Genomic DNA, 23,063 nt, shown 5'->3' with positions numbered 1-23,063 from the left:
TGTTGCAAGGGTGCCTGCACTGGTGCAAGGCAGCTGTTTTAGTGCTGGCGCTAGGGGAAATGCAGGTAGGCACCATATTTTTGCATAACGGCGCATCCCTGCATTTTGAAAATGTCGGAGCGCAGCATTGCCAAGTTTGGCGTGACACCGTGCTCCGGCATTTTCTTGTAAATATCCTCCATGGTCTGTTGAAGGCAGCAAACTCTACATTTTTCCAGATTACACAAAGAGAACACCAAAACTGAGAAACTCCTTCTTAGAGGTTAAAGCAGATCTGAGCCATATGGGCATCAAATATGCTTTGCTGTTCTCCTCAAAGGTCAGGGAGATAAAATTTCCTACAAAACATATCATTTTGATTCCGGATTATGTTTGGAACTGACTGGACTTTAATGGCTTCTCACTGTCTGACACTAAAGAATGGTTCCGAGCTTGGAGACTTATCAATCATCCTAGACCAAGAATAAGGGAAGGGACTTTAGTGAGGCACACAAGGAGACAAGCAGAAGAAAAAATGTGCCACGGTGGTGGCAAATGTTTTGATGATGTGTGATGGGATATATATACATGGCTAATCAGTCTATTGCACACCGGATTAATAAACACAACTGGGAGTTAAAGTCACACCTCGTTCAACAATCACAAGTGTGAGGAACATCAATGAGTCCAGAAGTCAGGCAACATAAAAATCTCTCCAGTGCAGAAGAAATAAGTGCCTAATGAGTCCACTGGTTGAAAGCAACCTATAGTAACAAAAAGAGGAGTAGGAGCTCAACATTTAAAGCTAACAGCTCCCCTGTTTGAATCTTGGAGCATAACTTATAATCACGTTGAAAGCAATTGATTTCATAGTATACCGCATCTCAATAGAAAGTTGAATAAAAACAAACTGCTTGTTAAAAACACTTATATACATCAATTCCACTAAATCAGAGAACTTATCCAGGTGATTCAACCCAGTGTCACATAGTGCTCTGCCCGTTACTGCACCTGACTTCCTCTTGTCCCTACTTGTGTGTTTGTCTCACTGTATTTCTTGTTGGTCAGTATTTTGTACCCCTTTCTTGTTGTTCAGTATTGTGTTGTTTTCCCCCCAGATCCTCACCGTTGATACTATATTGTTGTTAGTTAGTTAGCCTCTTGGTTTCTGCATTAGTCATCCCTTGCCCCCTCGCTCCACTCCTTTTTCCCGCCACTTTAGCCACCAGATGCATCCCTCCACCCAGCGCCCCTCCTTCCCCCAGGACCTACTTAATGGAGGCCATAGCACAGCAGCGCAGTGGACGAGCAGTGGGCATGCCGAAGGCAAGCCTGTCTGAGCCCGTCCATGCCTCGACCGTGCCCAGCGCCAGGATCCCTGGACCTCCTGCAATCCAGCGGTACACCTCCACTGAGCTGCTGTCCCCGGCCCCTAGTAGCTGGAACAACAACTGCTGTATCGCCTCGCCACAATCCATGGAAGGACTCCTCACCTGCCACCGCTGCCATTTCACCTACAATGTGGAAGCCCCTTCTGCTCCCTCACAGCTGATCTTGACGCAGATGTACAATTCCAGCTTTTGCTGCTCAATATCCAATCCTTCTGCAAACACACCACGGAAATCTGGGACACCATATCAACCCACAACTGGCGTGACATTCATCATGAAGGCCTGGCTCACCCTCTTATCGACGTCAGACATCACGACCGCAATACCCCACAGCCACAAGATGATACACAGAGACCGCCCCAATGAGCACGGGGGAGGCATCACTATCATCCACAAAGACATTCTCCAATGCGCCACCTCCACAAACAACATCTCTTCTATCCTGAAACCTCTCAAGTTCTAAATCAGAAGAGACACTAAAATTACCATCTGAGGAACCCCATCTACAAAACCCCGGTCCCTCGCCCCAGCTACTGCAACACCATCACTGACTTCCTCTCTCTCCTGGCAATCGACTTCAAACACTACATCTTCCCCACAGACCTCAGCTACCACCTTGACTACTCCAAAAACACCAACTCCGCCAACCTCCTGGAGAGCATGAGTAACATAGGCCTCAAATGGCTGGTCACCAGCCCTATACACAGCGCAGGACACACCTTGTATCTCATCTTCAGAAACAGAATCAAGTTCTCCCATGTAACTGAGCTAACCTGCACAGACTACAGTATCATCCACTTCACCATCGCAGGCTCATCGACACCCACCACCAAACCAGCATCCCCTCTCATCACAGATGGAGCAGAGTTTCCGAGGTCCATTGGACCACTTTCTTCAACTCCACTAGACAGGTCCCCATCACCAACCTTGAACTAGTCTTCCAGAACCTCTCCAACTGGATCTCCAAGCCCGCTGACACAGTCGCCCCCATGAGGACAGCCAGCACCAGCAGATCCAGCAGGCACGCTAGCTGGTTCACGCCCACGCTCCAACCCCTCAAGCGTAAATGCAAGTGACTCAAGAGATGCTGGTGCTCCAGCAGGAATCCCTCAGACCTCACCACCTTCAAATCAGCCCTCAGCAAATACCACCACTGCCTTAGGAAGGCCAAGAAGGATGCCCTAACCAACCACATCGAGACAAGCACCAACCACACAAAGAACTCTTCAGAATCGCCAGAGAGTTCTTCTGACCGCCGGCCATCCAGAACACGATCCACCCCTCCCAGATCATCTGCGACACCCTCCCAGACTACTTCCATGACAAGATATCTGACGTCTACAGCTACTTCGACCAACAACCTACCTTCCTCATTCACCTCCTGACACCTGCTGACGTCGCACACAGTCACCTGCTCAGCGACTAGAAGCAGCTCACCATGCAGGACGCCACAACCATCATGAACTCGATCCACTCTGGAGCACCCACAGGCCCCTTCCCCCACCACATTTTGAACCTGGAACAAAAAGAAATCAGCAGTGCCCTCACAAACATCCTCAAAGCATCAATCACCACAGCCACCTTTCCCAGTGCATGGAAGCATGCAGAGGTCAAACTGCTCCTGAAGAAACCCTTTGCCAACCCCATTGAACTCAGGAATTACCACCCCATATCGCTGCTCCTCTTCCCTACCCCTGCTCGACCCTTCCCAAATCAGCTTCTGATCCAGCCATAGCACCAAGGATACTCCCCAACCTCTCAGCAGCTTTCGACACCCTCATCCCCAGACTCCACCACATCGGCATCCGCGGCAATGCCCTCAAATGGATCACATCCTTCCTCACCGGGTGCACGCAAAGAACCCGCCGTTCACCCTTCACCTCCGATCCGAACAGCATCATCTGTGGCTTCGCACAAGGCTTCTCCCTCAGCCCCACCCTCTTCAACACCAACATGATGCCCGACATTGTCTGCACTCATGGACTCAGCATCATCTCATAGGCTAACGACACCCAACTAACGACACCCAACTCATCCTCTCCTCATCAAAGACCCAGCCACCACCAGATCCAACTTCTGCAACACCATGACCAGCATTGCCGACTGGATGAGATCCAACTGCCTGAATCTGAACATGGACAACACCTCAACATGGGACAATCAACACCACCACCCATGGATGAAGCCCGCAACCTCTGCATCATCCTCGACAGCCAACTCACCATGAAAGACAGGTCAAATGCAGTGTCTTCCTCCGGCTTCTACAGCCCCCACATGTTCCTAAAGATCATCAGGTGAATCCCCGTCAACACCTGTCGTAAATAAAATATTACGCTCTCATAATTTCATAATATCAATAAGATCATGCATAAAGCAAGAGGCTGAGTCTGTGGTATCAGGTTCAAAAAGGGCTTTATTCCAATAACTCGAGTCATAGGGAGAATAGTACCATCACCACAAGGGATCAGGAAGGGTCTCAAAAGTGTTCTCAAAACATTATTCACAGAGTACAGTATATATACATTTCTATAATATACGTAAGCAGAAGAGCAAGAGAGAATGAGATAAGAACATGTGGGCGTGTAAGTAGGCGTGAAGGTGGGCGTCCATGTGGGCGTCCACTTGGTGATAATGGGTAATTTGTCATAGGTGGGTGGATACCTGGAGGGGGTTGCGTGATCTGCTGGAATTGTACTGGAATTGTACTGGAACTTTGCCTTACTTTGTGCTCAATCCGAGCATGACGTGTAGCTGACGTGGGGAGGGGTTGCTGTGCAACCGGGGAGTCTAAAAGTAAGGCCTTCAATGAAGCCTTCAGTGTCAGGACGACCAGCACATCTTGTTTTATTTGATATCCGATGTCTGGAGCAGGGACTGATTTGTGACATAGGTTGCCCACCGCCAAGAGCCGATGTGGCATCTATTTCTTCATTTACTTCATTTACTGCAGAGGCCTTACATGGGGGCTATGGGCTTTTTACTGACGTGAGCTTTGCAATCTCACAGAAAGAGACAGAAAGGCTAGGCTTTCTCCTTTGCAGATGGGTTATGTTTATCCCTCCTTCTCCAGGCAGGAATGCGGCTCTGTAGGAGTAAGCAGATAACCGTGCTCAATACTGTCTCGGCACCTTTTGACAGGGCCCCTTTGGATGAGGCCCAAGTGTGCAAGGCCAAGGATATGCAGCTGCAGCTTTCTGAGCGTCTGAGGCCTGAAACCTCTTTTCGGGTCTGGCTGAGACACAAAACACGGGTTTTCATGTGGTGCAGGAAAACATGATGCAAAACGTGTAGGCCTCAATACAGATTTGTCGTTTCTCTCATGAGAGACTGGATGATGGCAGGCCACGTTATAGCATAAGCATCATGATAGACAGGCCATGGAGGGGAAATACATAGGTTACATGTATGTGCACATAAGCGTTGGGGGGGGCACATGGGGACACATAGGCCTCATAATTTTTATTTTCCTCACACCAGGAAAACAGTCAGTTAAGTCCTTGTCTCCAGTGATTTGACTACGGAAACACACTCTACGCCAGAACCAATTTAAAGCTCATAAAATGACTTCAGACCATACAGAACGCCACAGACTCATCCTCAACTTTCCCAAATGATACCCCCCTCAGAGGTCTCCACTTGCTCAATGTCCAGAAAAGATGCCAGTTCAAGCTGCTAACCTATGCTTACAAAGCCCTCCACATCGCACCCACCTACATCAACCTCCGCCTGACCTGCCACCATCCCTCCAGACAACTCCGCTTCTGACTCTATTGCATTTGCACACATCCCAAACATCTGGCCGGAGTCGCAGTGGAGATCATTCCTTCTCCTACCTCACCGCCAAGTCTTGGAACGACCTCCGAACCTCTCCCTCCCTCCCTGACTTCAGGGACGGGCTCAAGACTTGTCTCTCGGTCTAATGGCCCTCGGGGCCCCAGCGCCTGGATTCCCCATTGGAAGATAAGCTGCGCTATACAAATTCTGTTTGATTGATTGACTGATCCAAATTGATTCAACTTCCGTTTGACAATATGCAAGAGCTGTTCCCATCAAACCATGAGAGTAGAAATGTAGATAAATCCAAAACTTAAATCTCAAAATGTACACACCCCCTCTTGTACAGACACCAATGTCAGCTCTATATCATGTCTCAAGGCCAAACTCAATAAGCATTGTTTCAGACCTGAATATTCTGTTGTACAACTGTTTGGGTAATGTAATTGAATCCACCACATGGATATCATGTATAAAACAATATATACTGCAGAAATCATTGACAAAGCTATTCATTTATTGTGTTGTGAGGAACTTGAGAGTAAGAAATCCTTTCCTGACAAATATTTACCTGCTCCAACATATTATCCAATTCAGTCAGGGCAGTTTAATGAAGATAAAGGGATATGGTGGTGCCCCAGGCCCGAATTGCACACTGGGCACTCTTTTTAAAACATATATCCTTTTTAAGCGATCCACTTCATTCCTCCATCAATCAATCAAGCGGGATTGATGAGGCAAGGCAAATCACCCATGCTAAGGGTTTTGTTGTTTAAGTAGGTTCTGTTGAACAGCCAGGTCTTGAGTGCCTTCTGGAATTCTAGGACAGAGGTGGAGGTCCAGAGGTGCAGCGAGATGTTGTTCCAGGATTTAGCCATGAGTCAGGAGAAGGAGCATCCTCCACTGTTGATTCGGCAGATGTGGGGAGTGTATGAGAGAGAGGGAGGCAGAGCGCAGGTGTCTGGAGGGTTGGTGGAAGTTCAAGCGGTAGTTGATGTAGGCTGGTCCTTGGTTGTGCAGGGCCTCGTAAGTGCGGATTAGCATCTTGAATTGGCATCTCTGCTGGATGGGGAGCCAGTTGAGTTTCTTGAGGTGAGGGGTGTTGTGGGCCTGTTTGGGGAGGTCAAGATTGGGACTGACCGCAGAGTTCTGTATATTTTGCAGTCTCTTCAGGTGGTGAGTGACGATTTCTGCTTAGAGTGCGTTGCCATAGCCCAGGCAGCTGGTGACTAGGGCTTAAGTAACAGTGTGTCTTGCATTGATGGGAAGCCTTTTGAAGATTTTCCAGAGCATGCAAAGAGTGAGGAAGCAGGTAGAGAGACTGAATTAGCCGTCCAGGTTGATGCTGAGATTACAAGCATTGTGCTGTCATTGAGGGTCCTAGTTCCGAAGGCCACTAGGTGCCATTCCACGGGGTGGTATGATTGCTGAAGATCAGCACTTCAGTTTTGTCTGTGTTGAGTTTCAGGCAATTGATTTTCATCCATTCAGCTACGTTTGTCATACACCTGCAGAAGTTGGGTCTTGTGGTGGTGAGGTCCTCTGAGAGCGAGAGAATGAGCTATATAGGATTTGATGTTTAATCAATGGGCTCTGACGATGTTGACCAAAGGGTTCATGTTGGTGTTGAACAGAGTGGAGCTGAGGGATGAGCCTCGAGGAATGCTGCATATAATGTCCCTGGATTCCAGGGGGAACGGTGGTAGCCGGACTCTCTGGGTTCTTCGGAAAAGGAAGTAGGTGATCCATTTGATAGCGTTCCCTTGGATTCCAATGCGATGTAGTCTTTGTGATCAGGGTGAGGTGGGATAAGGATTCCTCTGTTTCAAATCTTATTCAATACAACCTCAGTCCCATATTTCTGGAAAAGTCGAATCTGTCACCTCTTTAAAGAGGGGAACCTTCAAATTATCTCCAAATTGCTGTTCTGGATGTGGAGTCTAACCTCTATGCAAGGGTGCTACTAAAGGAGTTTGACGTTTATTCAAAACAAGCACAGCCTTACTCACAAGGAACCAGGGCAAACAACACACATTAAAGAGACAGCAGTTCATGTGTACAATGTACAGGATACTTAATATTCTTGGTGCACAATAGCAGTTACCATTTTTATACAAATGCCGGAGAAGAAGACCAATCATACAGACTGCAATACACAGGCCAATAATGTTAGTGCAAATAGTATATTTGTTTTGTAGTTCTGTAGAAACAAAAGCGCTCGGTGTCCCAAGTGAACTAGGACCTATATCACCAGAGTGACAATTTATAATATGTATTGAGTTTTCACAATCAACAGAAACGACCATTTGTTCTACACATAGTCATTGTTCCTGGCCCTCTACCACATTTGGGAGGGCTGTTAATTTGTTTGTTTAAATATGTGCCGAAGGTGTTTCGACCTCACAGCCAGTAAGGGGTCTCATCAGGGACATCTGAAAAGTAATGAAACAAGCATTTGCAATGCAATCGGACTTGCCTTTGGGACCTTATATGTATTTAGCTATGCGGCACATTTGCCTGGGTGCTGAAACATCTACTGTTCTTTAACATGAAGGGAAAGTAAGCACCAAACTGTGTGACATGCCAGGTATGGGAACACATGGAGAGAAATAGTGCCATTCAGCGGGAAATGGTATGGTCCAAAGCTCTGTTTTTCATATAAAATCAGGGCCTTCGTGGTCATATCAATGAAAATTCAAGATTTGAAAAAAGTATTATTGTGTACGGGTGCTCGTGGAAGACAATTTCTATGGACTGGAATCTAGAGAATGCTAAAGAGATTTTAGTATTTTTCTGACCTCTGCTGGTCATTTTCTTTCAAGAAAGTTAAATAGAGGCAGTTGCCAGAAAAATAAAGTCCCTCAGCAGAAAGCAATTCTCGTATTTTACTGACCTCTACTGGTCTTATTCTATCAAGACAGTTAAATAGAGGCAGTTGAACAGATAGAAAAGTCCCTACAGGTAAGCAGACAAGTCCAAGGGCTGACCTCCATAGCCCACAAAGTACATACACATATAAGTATATACTAAAGTATATCCAAGAGGTCTGGAATGCTCGACCTAAAAAAAGGGGGGGGGGGGCTAAGCAAAATAATTCAAACAATTAAAAAATGGTTCCATCTAGGAATATTCTGCTTGTATAGAATGTTACCTGAAATTAGCTGGATATTAAATTGTCATAAAATTGTGCACACCAGTCATGTGAGTGAAAACAAATGAGTTGATTACTCACATGAGGCCAGCCGGGTGCTGTTAGAGTTATGGGAAGAAAAACAAGGAGGGTAGATTTTAACCCCTTCGCTGCTGCGGACATTCCGCTGCAGCGCTGGGGGGGGCAGGGGGGCAGCGCGGTGGGCCTGTGCTCATGACGGAGCCGCTCCGTCATGAGCCACAGTTGAGCTGTGCTCATGACGGAACGGTTCCGTCATGACTCCGCCCATTTGCGTTGTCGCCCCGCACAGGCGGGGAAACAGCGCCGCGCAGGCGGAGCGGCCGCCAACAGGATTGTCATGACGGAACCGTTCCGTCATGAGCACACGCCAACCGTGGCTCATGACGGAACGGTTCCGTCATGAGCGGGGAAGGGGTTAAAAGCATGGCTGTATCTTTATCGTTTATGCCGTTGTAATATTTAACTCAAATGAGCTACTTACCCCAATGAGGGGGAGCCTGACAATTTCTACGGCGTGTTTTCTACAGTTGTACACAGCCAAAAAAGTTGATAGTTGTAGGAGCACTAATCAAGTCTCCTCTTCACATCACTGCAATAAAAAGAAAACAAGGCTGTGTGTACCCGAGGCTACTAAAACAACCCAGTATGAATGTTCCAGTGAAAACACTCACAGACAGATGGAGACAATAATGAGTCATTTTTTGAATCAAAAGAAAAGAGCTGCAATGAGTCAGTCCTGTGGTAGTGTGAGTCATCTACTATCCACGGTGCCGAGAGGGCCTCAGAGGGCAGCCTCTTGCATGGGGCTGTCTTAAGTGAGGCACGACTTCTGCCTGCTAAAAGCAGATTTGAGTGGAAGCTGGCGTCGCAGACATAAATAGAGGAAATGAAACATGGAGCCCATCAGCCGATCTGTGCTCCCCTGATTAATTGGTGGAGCTATAAAAAGAAAGGGGCAAGTAAATATAGAAATACATATTTGAAAAAGCCATGTGATTTGATGTTTCTTATTTAGCCATAGTGAAAGGTTTCTATAAAAGAAATGTGAGAATAATGGAGGAACTTTCTTTTCTTCCTGTGCCATTGTGACTATGTGGATAGAACTACCCTGTTTGTCTGTAGTGAAAGGAATGGGTCAAAGATGATGGAATCATTGCCTATTATCAGACATGATTTATTCCTCAATATGGCACCCTTGATAACATGGCTGTGCTTTCCTTTCTGGTGCATCAGGCTTTACACATTCAGAAAACTGGCCTCTTCTTCTGCTTTGCCAATTATGCAGCTGCATCCAAAGGGGTGAACCGAGGCTGACTCTGGAGCAAACTCTGGACCTAGGATATCCCAACCACCTCACTTAGGGAAATTGAATCATTATATACAGGCACATGGGTAACATGGGTAACTGTTGTGTTGCCGGGGCAGCAGCACGACCGGCAACAGGCTTACTACTAGTGCGGTAACTCAGGGCGTGGGGGCAATAATCACACAGGAGCCGAGTGGTGAACTTTACTGGTTGCGACGTCGTAGCCCTAATGGCTTATGTACGTGCGCAACCCTCTTTATTAATTCAAGGTCACATAACCTCCACGTTGTGCGCCTGTTGCGTCACAGGTGCAACACAACATTCCTCCCCAACAAACATGAAAACAACAACACTCAGCAACACCCTGAGCTGATCTCCAGCTCCTTTTATAAAGTGCTTGCGCTGCAATGTTCAGCAAGTATAACAGTCTTACGTAAAGTAGTCCTTCAATCGGCAGGACGGTGCTGGGTTACCCCGCAGCTGATGCTGAGATAGTCACCTGTTCTGGGAGTCACGATCTCCAACCCCCGAGGCCTCTCCGTCGTGTTGGATCTCAGGACGGTGATCACGGTCATTCAGCGCCACGCCCTGGGCTCCGGGCCCCGGGCTTGACACAGGACTCATCGATTCCCAGAGATCTTCAGTGACCGGTGCATCTGCTTCCTCACTGGAGCCGGCCTCCACCCCTGATGTGCTTTGGGTACTGTTTTCAGACCGGGCTGGGGAAGGCATCAACCTTTCTGGTTGATACTTCTTGAAGTGTGACACATTTCGAGTTATGGTTTCTCTTCCTCGCCTGGCGACAATCCGAGTTCCTTTGATATTGATTATAGTCCACGGGTTCTTCTCGTATGTCAACCTGAACTTGCCGCTTGTGATTCGATTCTTGAGTAGTACCTCATCACCTCTACGCAGCTGGGGCACTTGGGCCCTCCGTCTGTGACTGACCTGTGCATGTGCCTTGCATCGCCGGGCATCAATCTGGAGGTCATCCAGGGCTTCCGGCTGCCACTTGGGGTGATGAGGGATCGAGTCAGTGACCACTCGCCCAATGAGAAGATGGGCTGGGGCGACGCCAGTCATGGTGTGGGGTGTTTGGCGATAACTCCTCAAGAATGTAAAAATGGCCAGCTCAATGGACTGTCCTTTATCATGCGCAATTCGGTTTATTTTATTCAAAGTCCGCATGAATCTTTCCGCCTCGCTATTTGCTTGTGGCCACCGGGGTGATTCTTCTGTGGTGAATGCTAAGAGACTTCAAATAAGAGGCACATTCTTGCCCTTGGAAGGGGGGTCCATTGTCTGTCCTTAGTTCTTGTATGAGGCCATGCGTGGCCATGATCTTTTCAAGCTTTAGTATTACCTCCACAGCACTGGGCACCGATATGATCTCGACCTCCGAGTATTTAGAATGGTCATCAATAGCCACAAACGTGTGACGTCCGTCAGGAAGGCTACCAAAATCTAGGCTGACTCAGGACCACGGAGTTGCCGGACGTGGTTCTACCATGATCGGAGCAGGTCAGGGTGTCTCTCCCGTCACTTGACAGGCCGCACACGACCGGACCGTGACTTCTACAAGTTCGTCCATTAGCGGGAACCGCACCTTGGTTAGGAGTCTGGACTTAGTCTTGACTATGCCTTGATGTCCGATGTGTGCCAGTTGGACAACTTGCTCAGTTAACAACGTCGGGATTACCAGCCTGTGTCCTCTTAGGAGCCACCCAGTGTTATCTTCAGTCAGCTCATCTCTAACGTGGTGTAGGCTGTCCATGATCCGTTGTGCGTTGGCTGTCAGACCTCTCCATTCTTCCTTGGCTTTGTGCCAGTTGACACTTTGTAGAGCCGCTCTGGCTCGTTGTAGGCATTCATCTTTGCTGGTGGCCTCACAGAGGCTCTCCATGGACAGGGGAATCGGGCAGGAGCGAGCAGTGACGCACCTAACATATTCTTCCGTGTCGGCCGCGTCCTCCATTTCGCGGACCGTGGCAGCTCGGGGATGTCGAGATAAGTAATCGACCGGATTCCGAGAGCCGGGCTGATACTCCACTTTGCAATTGTAATTTTGGAGCTGCAACATCTACTTCTCGATTCGAGGTGGAGGCTTAGTGTAGGTTCCCAAGAAAAGTGCTACTAGTGGCTTGTGGTCTATGGCTACCACAAACGGTTTTCCGTATACATACAAGTGGAAATGGCGGCACCCCCAATGAATGGCAATGGCTTCTTTCTCAATTTGGGAGTATCGTTGCTCCGTCTCGGTGAGTGATCGGCTAGCAAAAGCCACAGGGGCCCAGTCCTCCTCCTGGCTCCGTCGCTGCAACAGCACTGCACCTAGGCCCATGGGGCCCGCATCCACTGCAGCCAGCGTTAGTTTTCTGGGATCAAAGAATGCGAGTGTGATGGCTTCAGATAGGGCCTCTTTAATTTCCTCGAATGCCTTGGCTTGGTCAGGACCGCATCTCCAGGGGGTGGACTCCTTGGTGAGCTCTCTCAATGGTAGGGTCAAGTAGGCAAGGTCCCGGATGAACCTCCTGCAGTAGTTCACCATACCGAGGAAGCTGCGGACCTCGGTGACATTGGTGGGGGCGATGGCATCCTTTATGTCTCTGACCTTTTCGGGGTCGGGGTTGACTCCGTCCCTGGAGAACGTGTAACCAAAGAACTGTAGCTTCCTTCGTAGGAACTCACATTTCTCCCTGTGAAGGGTGAGGCCGGCATCCCTCAATCGCCGCAGCACCTGTGTGAGGCGAGTGTTATGTACTGGAATGGTTTTTGCATGTACCATGATGTCGTCACTGACATTAATGACGCCAGGGATGTCTGCAATGAGTTCCTGTATGATGTTTTGGAACACTTCAGCCACGCTGGACACTCCGAAGCTTAATCGGGTGTATCTCCGGAGCCCCACATGTGTCGAAAAGCTTGTGATGTTGCGAGACGCCTCGTCTAGCACCAACTGATGGTATCCGGACCTCAGATCTAATTTGGAAAACCAGCAGGCTCCGGCCATTTCCCCGATGAGATCGTCTATCGTGGGAGTGATGTGGCGTTCTCTCTTGATGGCGACATTGGGAAGCCTCATATCGACACAAATCTTCACCACACCTGGCTGTTTGGGCTTGCGGGTGACAACGATTGGAGACACCCACGGGGTGGGACCTGTCACCTTCTCAATTATACCAGCGGCCTCCAACTTCTTGAGCTCTTCCTCTACCAGGGGATGCAGGTGGAAGGCTATCCGCCGGTGCCGCAGGGCCACTGGTTAGACGGTGGGGTCAATGTGGAGGTGTATCTCCTTCCCCTTGAACCTTCCGAGCCCTTGAAATACTTCCGCAAATTCAGTTAGGAGATGTTGGACGGACTCCTGGTGGACCCCAAAGGCAAACGTCACTACCCCCAGATCCTCGGCGGCTCTGCACCCCAAGAGCATTCCTTGACCATCTTCGGTGATGTACACGTTGGTGGTGACGGATTGGGCACCATGTGATATGGACGTTCGGAATCGGCCTCTTATCTTCAGGGGTGTGTCTTGACCGTATCCGAATACGGTAATGTTCGAGGGGTATAGTGCTGGCATCGGATCCAAGGTGCGATGTAGGGCCGAAGCCATGATGTTGATAGTAGCGCCGGTGTCGACCACGGCCATGGCGTCTTGAGATCCCACTCGGATGCTGCATTGGGGCAAACGTCGCGCTTTTCGGGCTGCGGTGTCGATCATGTGGACTTTGTGCACCACCCGCTCTTCCTCTTCGTCGTCATCCATATCACTGGGTCCTGTTTCTCCTTCGAGCAGGGCATTTACCACTTGGCGGGGTTTGCGGTATCTCTTGGACCTGCAGACTTTCTCGAAGTGGTTAAACCGTCCGCACCCTGAGCATCTTTTGCCTTTGGCGGGACACTCAGCCGCTGGATGGGGTGATCCTCCGCAATATCCGCAGGTTCTCGGGTGGCCTGATGTGGATGTCCCGGGTCCCTTCTTAACCCACCTCGTCGGGGGTTTGGTCGTTACGGCGTTCACTGGCTCAGCTTTCACAGGTACTTGCAGGGCTGCTTCCATGTGCGCCGCCCGTGCTTTCGACAATTCTTTGGTCTGCCCCAGGGTCAGTATGTCCACGAGGGACTTACCGGATTCTTCAAGTATCCGTTCCCGGAGCTTGGTAGAGGCGCAACCTTGAATTATCTGTCCCCTAATTTCTTCTGTCTCATCGGGGAAACCGAATGTGGACACTAGGTTTTTAAGCCTGGCATGGTACGTGTGCAGCGATTCTTCTGGGAGCTGGCGCGCTTGCCTGAATATGAACCTTTCTTAATCTTGATTGGCCATGGGTTCAAAATGTCCGTTGAGGGCATTTATCAGTGTGTGGTGGTTCTTGGGCGCGGCTTCTACTATAGTTTTAGCGATATTGTGGATATCTTTGCCCCCCAAGTGTAACAGCATTGCTCTTTTCTGGTCCTTATGGACCTTGGTGGCCTCAAAGAATATGAGTAGGCGATCCACCCAGTCCTTCCACTTGGGTGCCAGCATTGAGGGTGACCCCTCAACGATAAAGGGCTCTTTGGGGGATATCGTGGCCATGGTCGCCACCTTAGCTAATGACTACGCTGTTTGCTGGGCCTCCCACGCAGGTTCACTGTCCCTCTTAGATGTGGTTCCCCCTGGAGCGTGTGTCTTTTCCTTGTTTTTGCCAATGCTTATTGGCTGCACCCCACTTACCGGCAGTCCTGCTCTGATGCCAGAGGGGTCCAGGGGGCCTGAAGACTGTGTGTGCAGCCTGTGTACTGGAGAACAGGGCATGCAACACGCGGCCGGTAGGCCAGAGCCTCGCCTGTGGGCAGGGGGAGGGGCAGCGCTAACTCTCCTCACCTCCGATGCACACGCCGGTGGTATCACGCCTCCTCCCTCGTCGCACCGAGTTGCGGGCGCTCCAGGGGGTCACACCGCCGTCGTGGATGGCAACGCGCACACGCCGGGGCACGAGTGCCGCGAGCCAATGACAGAGCTCGTGGCCGCCACTCCAGCGTCCACCGACCAGCGAGGGCACGCCTACCCTCGTCGCCAGTTGTTGTGTTGCCGGGGCAGCAGCGCGACCGGCAACAGGCTTACTACTAGTGCGGTAACGCAGGGCGTGGGGGCAATAATCACACAGGAGCCGAGTGGTTTACTTTACTGGTTGCGACGTCGTAGCCCTAATGGCTTACGTACGTGCGCGACCCTCTTTATTAATTCAAGGTCACATGACCTCCACGTTGTGCGCCTGTTGTGTCAAAGGCGCAATGCAACAGGTAACAGTACAGTTGGGAAAGAGTCAACACGGTTCAGAACAGAATGAAACACCCTAGGGTTATATTATCAAGGACGGCGTTAAAATTACCATCGGTTCAGCGGCAGAAAATTCCAATTCCAATAGAAGCTCATGTTCACACCAGAACATGGACTTCTATTGGAATTCTCAAGGGCATATTATCAAGCCCATTATCACCGTATTAGCGGCAGTTTCCTGCTGCTAAACCGGCGATCATTTTTAACGCCGTTCTTGATAATATGATCCCAAATGACTTAAGCAGGGGTGCGTACTGGCATCCATGCCTTTCAGGTTATATATAGTTGATTTGGGTAGATCACTTAAAACAGTGCAACCCTCCTCTCCTCCAACCCGCTCCCCAAAAAAGGATTTTAGGCTCTACCTCAATAGGCCTCCTACATTCATTTAAAACCCTTGACTCATATATTTAATTTAATTTGAAAAAGCAAATATATTGATCTTTGGTAAAGGATGCATATTTGGGGAATTTACCTCTGTTTAACCTTCCCCCTATAATTATCTAGGAGTTTGATTTCATTAGGGTCCCTTGTTATCATTTGTCCATGGTAATGAGGAAGAACTTCACTAACTTATGCATTATGCAGACTGTATGTCAAACTTATAAAGATCTTCAGCTGGCCCCCATGCCACAAGTAAATACAACTAAGTTAATTCCTTCGTTATCACATAGTTTTGAGACATTTCACTTTAGAACCCATACAAGCTTTGAGGAAATTAAGTTCTCTGCATTTAGAAACATATCTAATTTACCTAAATGTTCAATTCAAAGCAAAATCTGTCACAAATTAGGTCTGGATTGGCAAGATTGACCTGCATTGGTTCTTTGAAATTAAGCCATCGAACACAGGAAAGGACTCATTGAAAAGGCATCTCGTGAGCTTCATCTCTCGGTGGCAAGAGTCAAAGAATAATCCCTGGTTGGAATTTTTCACAACTTTGTTGACAGCGCATGGAGTAAAATATCTATGCCAAATTATTACATCTTTCATTCCCTCTAAGACTCAGACTCAAACTCAGTTGTGACAGAACTCATGGGCCCTTGATCATAATGCTCTTGTTCAGTAAAATCTCTGCCCACTGGGTTAGTTCATTGTATGTAGGGCCTGGTGTAGAACCCAATTTAATGGAGGCAGTGAATTGCATAATTAGTGAAAATGCCTTTCTCTCTGCCCCTCTATATGAACTTAGGTACAATCTAGAAAATATTTTTTCCAGGAAATATTGCTTCTAATACAAAGGGGGGCATCAAAAACAAAGTAATGGATGGAATGCTTGAATTAATCTCAGCCACTGGCAAACAATTATTTTTTGCCCACCATGCCCTCTCAGTTTAGACCCAGCCATATCCAAATCATTCATAACCCTGCTTCAAAGGGAACAGTTTAGACGAGCTGCCAGGCCAGGTCCTATCTGAACCACAACACAAGCAGCCCAGGACTGGTTTCGCACTGATTATGGGTCATCACCCAGGTATAGCTTGTTTCTAGTGGCACAGTGAGCATGGGACCCACGTCTGGGCAAAAACAAGATGATGGATGGAATGCTTGAATTAATCTCAGCAACTGGCAAGCACTCTGGGCTGCATTCCGATGCATCGTTTTTCACCTACTGTGTCAACTCAGTTTGGACCCAGCCATATGCAAATCAGCCTTGAACCTGCTCCAGTGGGAGCAGTCAAACCGAAACAGCCCGGCCAGGTCCTATCTACACTGAAACATAAGCAACCCAAGACTGATTTGGTCTTATTATGGTTCATCAGCCAGGTATAGCTTTGTTCCAGTGGCACAGTGAGTATGGGACCCACATCTGGGCATACCCATCACACTTATGGCTTTAAAAACAAGATGATGGATAGAATGTTTAAATCAAAGTAGGCCACTGGCAACCACTCTGGGCTGCATCTCAATGCATTGTATTCGCCCACCATGCAACCTCATTTCGGACGCAGCCATATGCAAATCAGTCTTGACCATTCTCCAACAGGAATATTCCAGCCCGACGTACCAGGCCAGGTTCTTCCTGAGCCAGAGCACAAGCAACACAGGGCTGAGTTTGCCCTTATAAGGGGTCATCAGCCAGGTATAGCTTGGTTCCAGTGGCAAAGTGAGCATGGGAATAACATCTGGGCATACCCACCACACTTAGGGCATCAATAACAGGGTGATGGGTGGAATGCTTGAAATAATCTCAGTCACTGGCAATCATTCTGGGCCACATCCCAATCCCTCATTTTTTGCCCACCATGCCACCTCAGTTAGGACCCAGCCTCATGCAAATCAGTCCTGGCCCTGCTCCTATGTTCCTAATACAATGGCATAATTTCCACATTTCATCAGCACCTCCATGCATTTTTAAACAGACCTTCCAATAGGTAGTATTCTGAACAAAGCCACAGCTACCCTCATCAAACGCCTTCCACTCATCCAGCATAAGAAAGATCATTCACGATTTATCATGGCGACCCTATCATCTACATTGAAGGCTAAATGGGCAGTATAATCGGCTTGTCGCAGCTTTATGAATCTGGATTGATTGGGCTCTTTTGCCGGACATGTGAGAGATTTCGGTACGTACCTTATCTTGTTTCACGGAATCATATAAATGTGATTGGTATAGAGCGGAAGAATAAGGTCTGAAGACGTTACTTTCAAAAGAAGAAGAATGATTCATGCTAGTATTATCTCTGTTCTCTTTATTTGGCTATGGGCAAGGGCAGCTTTTACCTTTTACACTGAGAATCTATCTCCTTTTACCTCATATCATAGTAAAGCTGCTTTATGCACATCAGGTTATTTATTGCATTACCCATTAGCCGGGCCATTATGCAATTTAATGGCTGTGGTATTTTTCATTTTGTGATGGTTTTACCACACTCAGCATAGAACAAAAATTCAAAAAAGGTGCCATGTGTGGTGACGTGCAGTGGCAGATCCTTCGAAAAGACTAACTAGTCACTTTTAAGATGCTGACTACTGTACTTAGTTAATAAATTGGCCCTAACAAGGCGAAGCTCTTGCCCAGTCAGAGTTATTGTGTGTTAAAACGACAAATCTGTAAAATTAGAATGCCAAATAAAGTACTGCATAATTTGAATTTGGTCTTGTATTGATTTCATTTCAGTGAAGCTGCCCATTAGCATGGCTTCGAACCCCGTACCCCTCCCCCCACCCCACCGCTGTCTTCAAGTCTATACATTCTAGAAGAAGAACTGGATTAATGTTAAACCTCCTACTCAGACTTTTTTGTTTCTACATCGTCTTTCTTTTGTTTCTCTAAAATAACCATGGGAGTGATGCGCACAGTGCCATAGGAAGGGGAGTGCGGTGGGTGCGGGCTACCCCGGGTGTTATCACTGAGGGGGGTGACAAAATGGCAAAAATATGTGTTTTAAACACAAATTTTTGCCATTTTGTCAAGCCGGGGTTGACAAGAAATTTTCCGCACTGGGTACCACCAAACCTTGCTACACCACTGGATGCGCACAACTATTTCCCCCAATGACCACTTTTACTGCAACACAACCATATCCCAGGTAATAGCTTCATGGGCCTTCCCTTAATACTTTACTTGTTACTCTTCCATTGCCAAATCAGACTGTCTGAGGAAGTCTTCCTGTTACCACTGTAGCCGGTGCTCGATCTACACGTTTTCTATTGTGTTAGATATGATCTCTTGGCTAAGTGTTCTCCTATGATGGATGTGATCTGTTTTTTAACACATTCGATGTACATCAGACTAATATAATCGTAGGGATCCTGTGCACAAACTGCATTTTGTGGTATGTTACTAGTAATACTGTAGTACTACTAACATTCCACAAAATGGTAGTCATTAACCTTCATGCGAGGTCTACACCTCCGTCTATCCTCTTTTATGTGTGGAGATCTCCACATCCTTCTGCAGAGATCTCCTCACACATAGGTATACATTGTAGTATTAAACGTGATGTTTGTCTCTTAGAAAGAGGGCAACTCTACTCTCTGGCATCAGCTCTAGGCTACCATGGATTTATCAGCAGCCCTCCCATGATCCCCATGTACTACAAGGTAGTGATTTCAAATCTTGTAATGCTGTTCTCCTCCAAAAAGAGGCGCTAAAAAATGTGTTCATACCAGCCCACATTAGATTACTGATATTTGTGTCATCCTAACGACCTTGACATTTCCACTTATACCTTAAATTCTGCTATGGGAACTAATGATGGAGAAAATGATGTTTGGTTACTGTCAGTCTATATTGCTAAGACTCTAAATCACTCTCTCGCTCTTTCGTAAGTTCTTTTTAGTCTCTTTTTGTTCGCTCTTACTTTCTTTCTCGCATATCTCACTCTCTCTCTCATCTCATATATTTCCTTTTTTTCTGTCTCTTCCCTCTTTCTCATGCACTCATCTTCTCTCTTTCATTCACTCTCTTTCTTTTGATCTCTTCTCCTTTCCCAACAATAGTTTTGTTTCAACATTATCACTCCCCTCTGTCCTTCTTGGCTCAATTTCCTCGGCCCTTTTTCTTGTCACTCTTATTCTGGTTTCCTTTTCTGTACCTTCAATTCCTGTTCACAAGCTTGTCCTAAGCCTTGTTCTCATGTCTCGTCCTCCTCTTCCTGTGACTTTATTTTCTAATGGATCACATGTCCGGGTGTGCCTTGGTGGGTTCTCCAATGTGCATGTTCTCCTATGCACCTATGTTGATAATCTTAGAGGGCATTCGATGACGAACACTGTACCTCATTGACTCATCTCATGTTCCCTTTTTACAGGTCATTATTTTGAAGGACCTGAAACACAATGACGGTAACTTCACAGAGAGGCAGAAGATCGCCCTCAATAAGGTAAACAAAAGCCTTGCGTTGGTCTTAGTTAGGAAATGGGGTCACATGGCTGGGCCTAATACAGAACACAGACCTGAAAAATGCTTGTTAAGACACCCATGAAATCCTATACTTTTAGGCAAAAAGTCTCATAAGGTTGACTTAGCCACCTGCAAGTGCCATGCAAGGCAATCACACCAATGAGCTCCATATTGAATTGACTTCGGACAAGGAAATCAAAACACAATGATAATAACGTCAAGCTAACTCTAGTGGTTAATGCACTTGATGGAGTTTTGTCTAATAACAGTTTTGACTCAACAAAAAGTAGAACAGGGTTAAGGTGTCTGCTGCAAAGCACAAGGTGTAACATGAAGATCACAGACTTGTAGTTTATGTAGGTAGCTCAGTGAGTTGCTACTTTTGTCTCAGACATTCTTTGGTTACTTGCAGTTCATAAGTTACAACATATCACTCTTAATAATACTTTTCACATACTTCTGCCGTGCTTCCTGAAGCCATATTATGGTACTGTGAAATTATGAATCCCAAATAATTCCTCTTTCAAGTATTATTGGCAGGAACAACTTCAGACCTGCAAATATGTGAGGAGTTGGTCAGTTGTCAGCCTATAACGACAAATAGCATCTGTTACCATGCATGCTAAAACCACGCGTGGCTTAACAACGCATCAATACCACAACTGTGTAGTTACCATGAGTTCCATTACAACGCAAGTCATTACAACAACTTGCTTTAGGGAAGCGCTGGACTTTGTAATAGTTTAAATTAATATTCCAACTCCAGTCAGTGTATCAGTAGGGACGGTGTTGGACTTACAATCCAACACCAGTCCAACACCACATTCCCTAAAGCAAGTCGTTGTAATGACTTGCATTGTAATGGAACTCGTGGTAATGTCACAGTCGTGGTACGGACTGTGTTGTAAAGGCACTACGTTGTAATGCCTGCGTTGTAATAGATGTTTTCCTATAACAACATGTTTAGCCCAAGATTTATCAATTTGCTGCTGTAAAAAGTTCCTAATTTTCAAATTTTGGTTTCTTGTTCTGTAGATTTTGCAGATTGACTACTACAACTTGACCAAGTTCTATGGGACAGTGAAGATGGATGCCATGATCTTTGCTGTGATTGAGTACTGTGACAGGGGCTCCCTCCGGGTAAGGACTTATACATGATGCCATCTTACAGGAAAGGGTGTGTGAAATTGCAGGCTGTTATGCACATTTTCAGGTAATTTATGCTAACGTCATTTTGCTGCATCTCACGTGAACATTGAACACGAGGGCATATCTTGCTTGCTAAAGGCATGAAAAATTAAGACAAGGGAACAGCTCCGGGAGGAATTAGTTTGAATCAGACATTTTCTGTTCATATAGCATTTGGTGGGCCCAATACTAATCTCATACAGGCCTTGTCATGGCCGCCTGCAGAGCGTGTATGCAGCAGCAGATCTATCTTTCGGTGTTAGTAAATGCTCTGCCGCACTTCTGTCTGAATATGCTACATTCCCATGAGCTACTGCAGAGGTTGCAAGCAACAACAGATTGCTTGTTCTGGGTTAAGACCTCACTATCCAGTCTTCATTGTCATGGTACCATCTCATGGACTGTTGCAGACTTCAGCTGGAAAGAGACACATCCTCTACTTTTAGAAGGATTCATTCCCTACTTTTAGTTGGAGATCACATACACATGTAGAAGAACACAGACGGTCACACATCTGGATGGGTAGGTTTGAATTTCGATTCTAAGGGCGAAAGGCCCGGGGTAATTCTCTACACGGATAATGCTTAGAGGACGCTAAATTATAGAAAGTCTATGGTTTGTAATTCAAAGTTCTCTGAACTATGCCTGGGAGAGTATGATAGATTTTACTTGTGTTTATGTACCTATGTGGTATTTGTGTAGGGCGTATCTAGCCAAAAGGAAGAGTAGTGCTGTACCACTTCAAAGGCAAAAGATATAGTCAACTTGTGATTGGAGGGAAAGATAGGTCCCGAGAGATCAGGTGGACTATTACTTTATTGTGATGTAGTATTCGTAAGGATGGGTGTCTCATTCTATTCATTGTCCATTGCCTAATTTGCAGTTTGAATCCTGGTGTCAAGGGAATCAGTAATAATGTAAACATCTTGTAGTTGTTTAAAAAAGGCTTAGGTTACTGCTCTAATCGTATCTCCAGTCAGAGTCATATTTCTGCCATATCCTACTAATGGCTCTCCTGTGGAACAATCACTTCCTTTTCCTGGCCCAAGAAAGTTAAGTTTTTGAAGAATCACCTGATTTGCATGACTCAATTACATATCTGCTGGGGGATGATTTCCCTTGTGTGGCCCAGTCACATGTCTGGTTTAGCATAATTATTTTATGGTGAGACCTAATCAGGTGATAGCCCTTTTACTTTTCTTGTGTATCCATGATGTCTCTGCTGTAGAATTATTACTTCTCTTGTGTGCCTCACTGATGTCTGTGCTGTGGTATTATCTCTTCTCTTGTTTGCCCCGATGATGTCTGTGCTTCTAGCGTTATCACTTCCCTTGTGTACCCCAATTAAACCTCTTCTAGGGCATTATCATTTCAAATTGTGCAGCCCTATCACATTTCTGGGACCACTGATTCCAGTATGTGGCACAATAATGACTCTGCTGTGGCAAATCACTCCTCCTTTTTGCCCCAATAATGTCCTCATTTTTGTTTCTGAAATGCCTCTTCTGTGGCATAATCACTTCTTTCCAGTGACACAATAATGTCCTGCTGTTCCTTAATAACTACTCATGTGTGGCCAAATCATGCCTCTGCCATGGTCCAATGATGTCCCTGCCCTTAGTGAAATGACATGTTTGTTATAACTCAATAACATATTCAGTCTGGTACAATCATGTCACCTCCCCTGTAGACACAGTAATGCATTTCCTTTGAGACAATGATGTCTCTGATCTAGCATACTTATGTATCTACTGATACCACAGTGAAATTTGTTACTGGGTACAGTAGAATCTATCATGAAAGACTCAAGTCTAGGCTTTCTTGTTTTCATTTTATTTTTGTTGTAAATTCCGGTGGGTATTTTCAGTGTTTTTGAGTGTTTCCAAATCTTGCACAAATCAGTGGTTATTAGCGTTTACTTTGTATATGTTCTGTAAGAAATCACGAGTATGGTGTTTTTCCTACGCTTATCAAGAAATGTACTTTTATTTCCTTTCTTTGCCCATTCATTCCTACTGTCAAGTCTACCTACCTTCTATCCTGCTCCCAACTCTCTTCTTCGCATCCTTTCCGTGATGTTA

At 46.6% G+C, this 23,063-nt stretch overlaps 1 protein-coding gene across 2 annotated transcripts in view; it reads left to right on the top strand.

The window, feature by feature from the left end:
* The window catches only part of GUCY2C (guanylate cyclase 2C), a 489,600-nt gene that overhangs the window by 258,196 nt on the left and 208,341 nt on the right, over window positions 1–23,063 (top strand). For both annotated transcript variants that reach the window (XM_085601431.1, XM_085601430.1), the window contains exons 14-15: window positions 19,703–19,774; window positions 20,830–20,934. In XM_085601431.1, the coding sequence (XP_085457557.1) occupies window positions 19,703–19,774; window positions 20,830–20,934 (177 nt within the window). The remainder of the gene's footprint in view (window positions 1–19,702; window positions 19,775–20,829; window positions 20,935–23,063) is intronic.

Source organism: Triturus cristatus, chromosome 4_2, assembly GCF_964204655.1.
Source record: "Triturus cristatus chromosome 4_2, aTriCri1.1, whole genome shotgun sequence".
Taxonomy (NCBI): Eukaryota; Metazoa; Chordata; class Amphibia; order Caudata; family Salamandridae; genus Triturus; species Triturus cristatus.
This window is presented reverse-complemented; position numbering and strand designations above follow the sequence as displayed.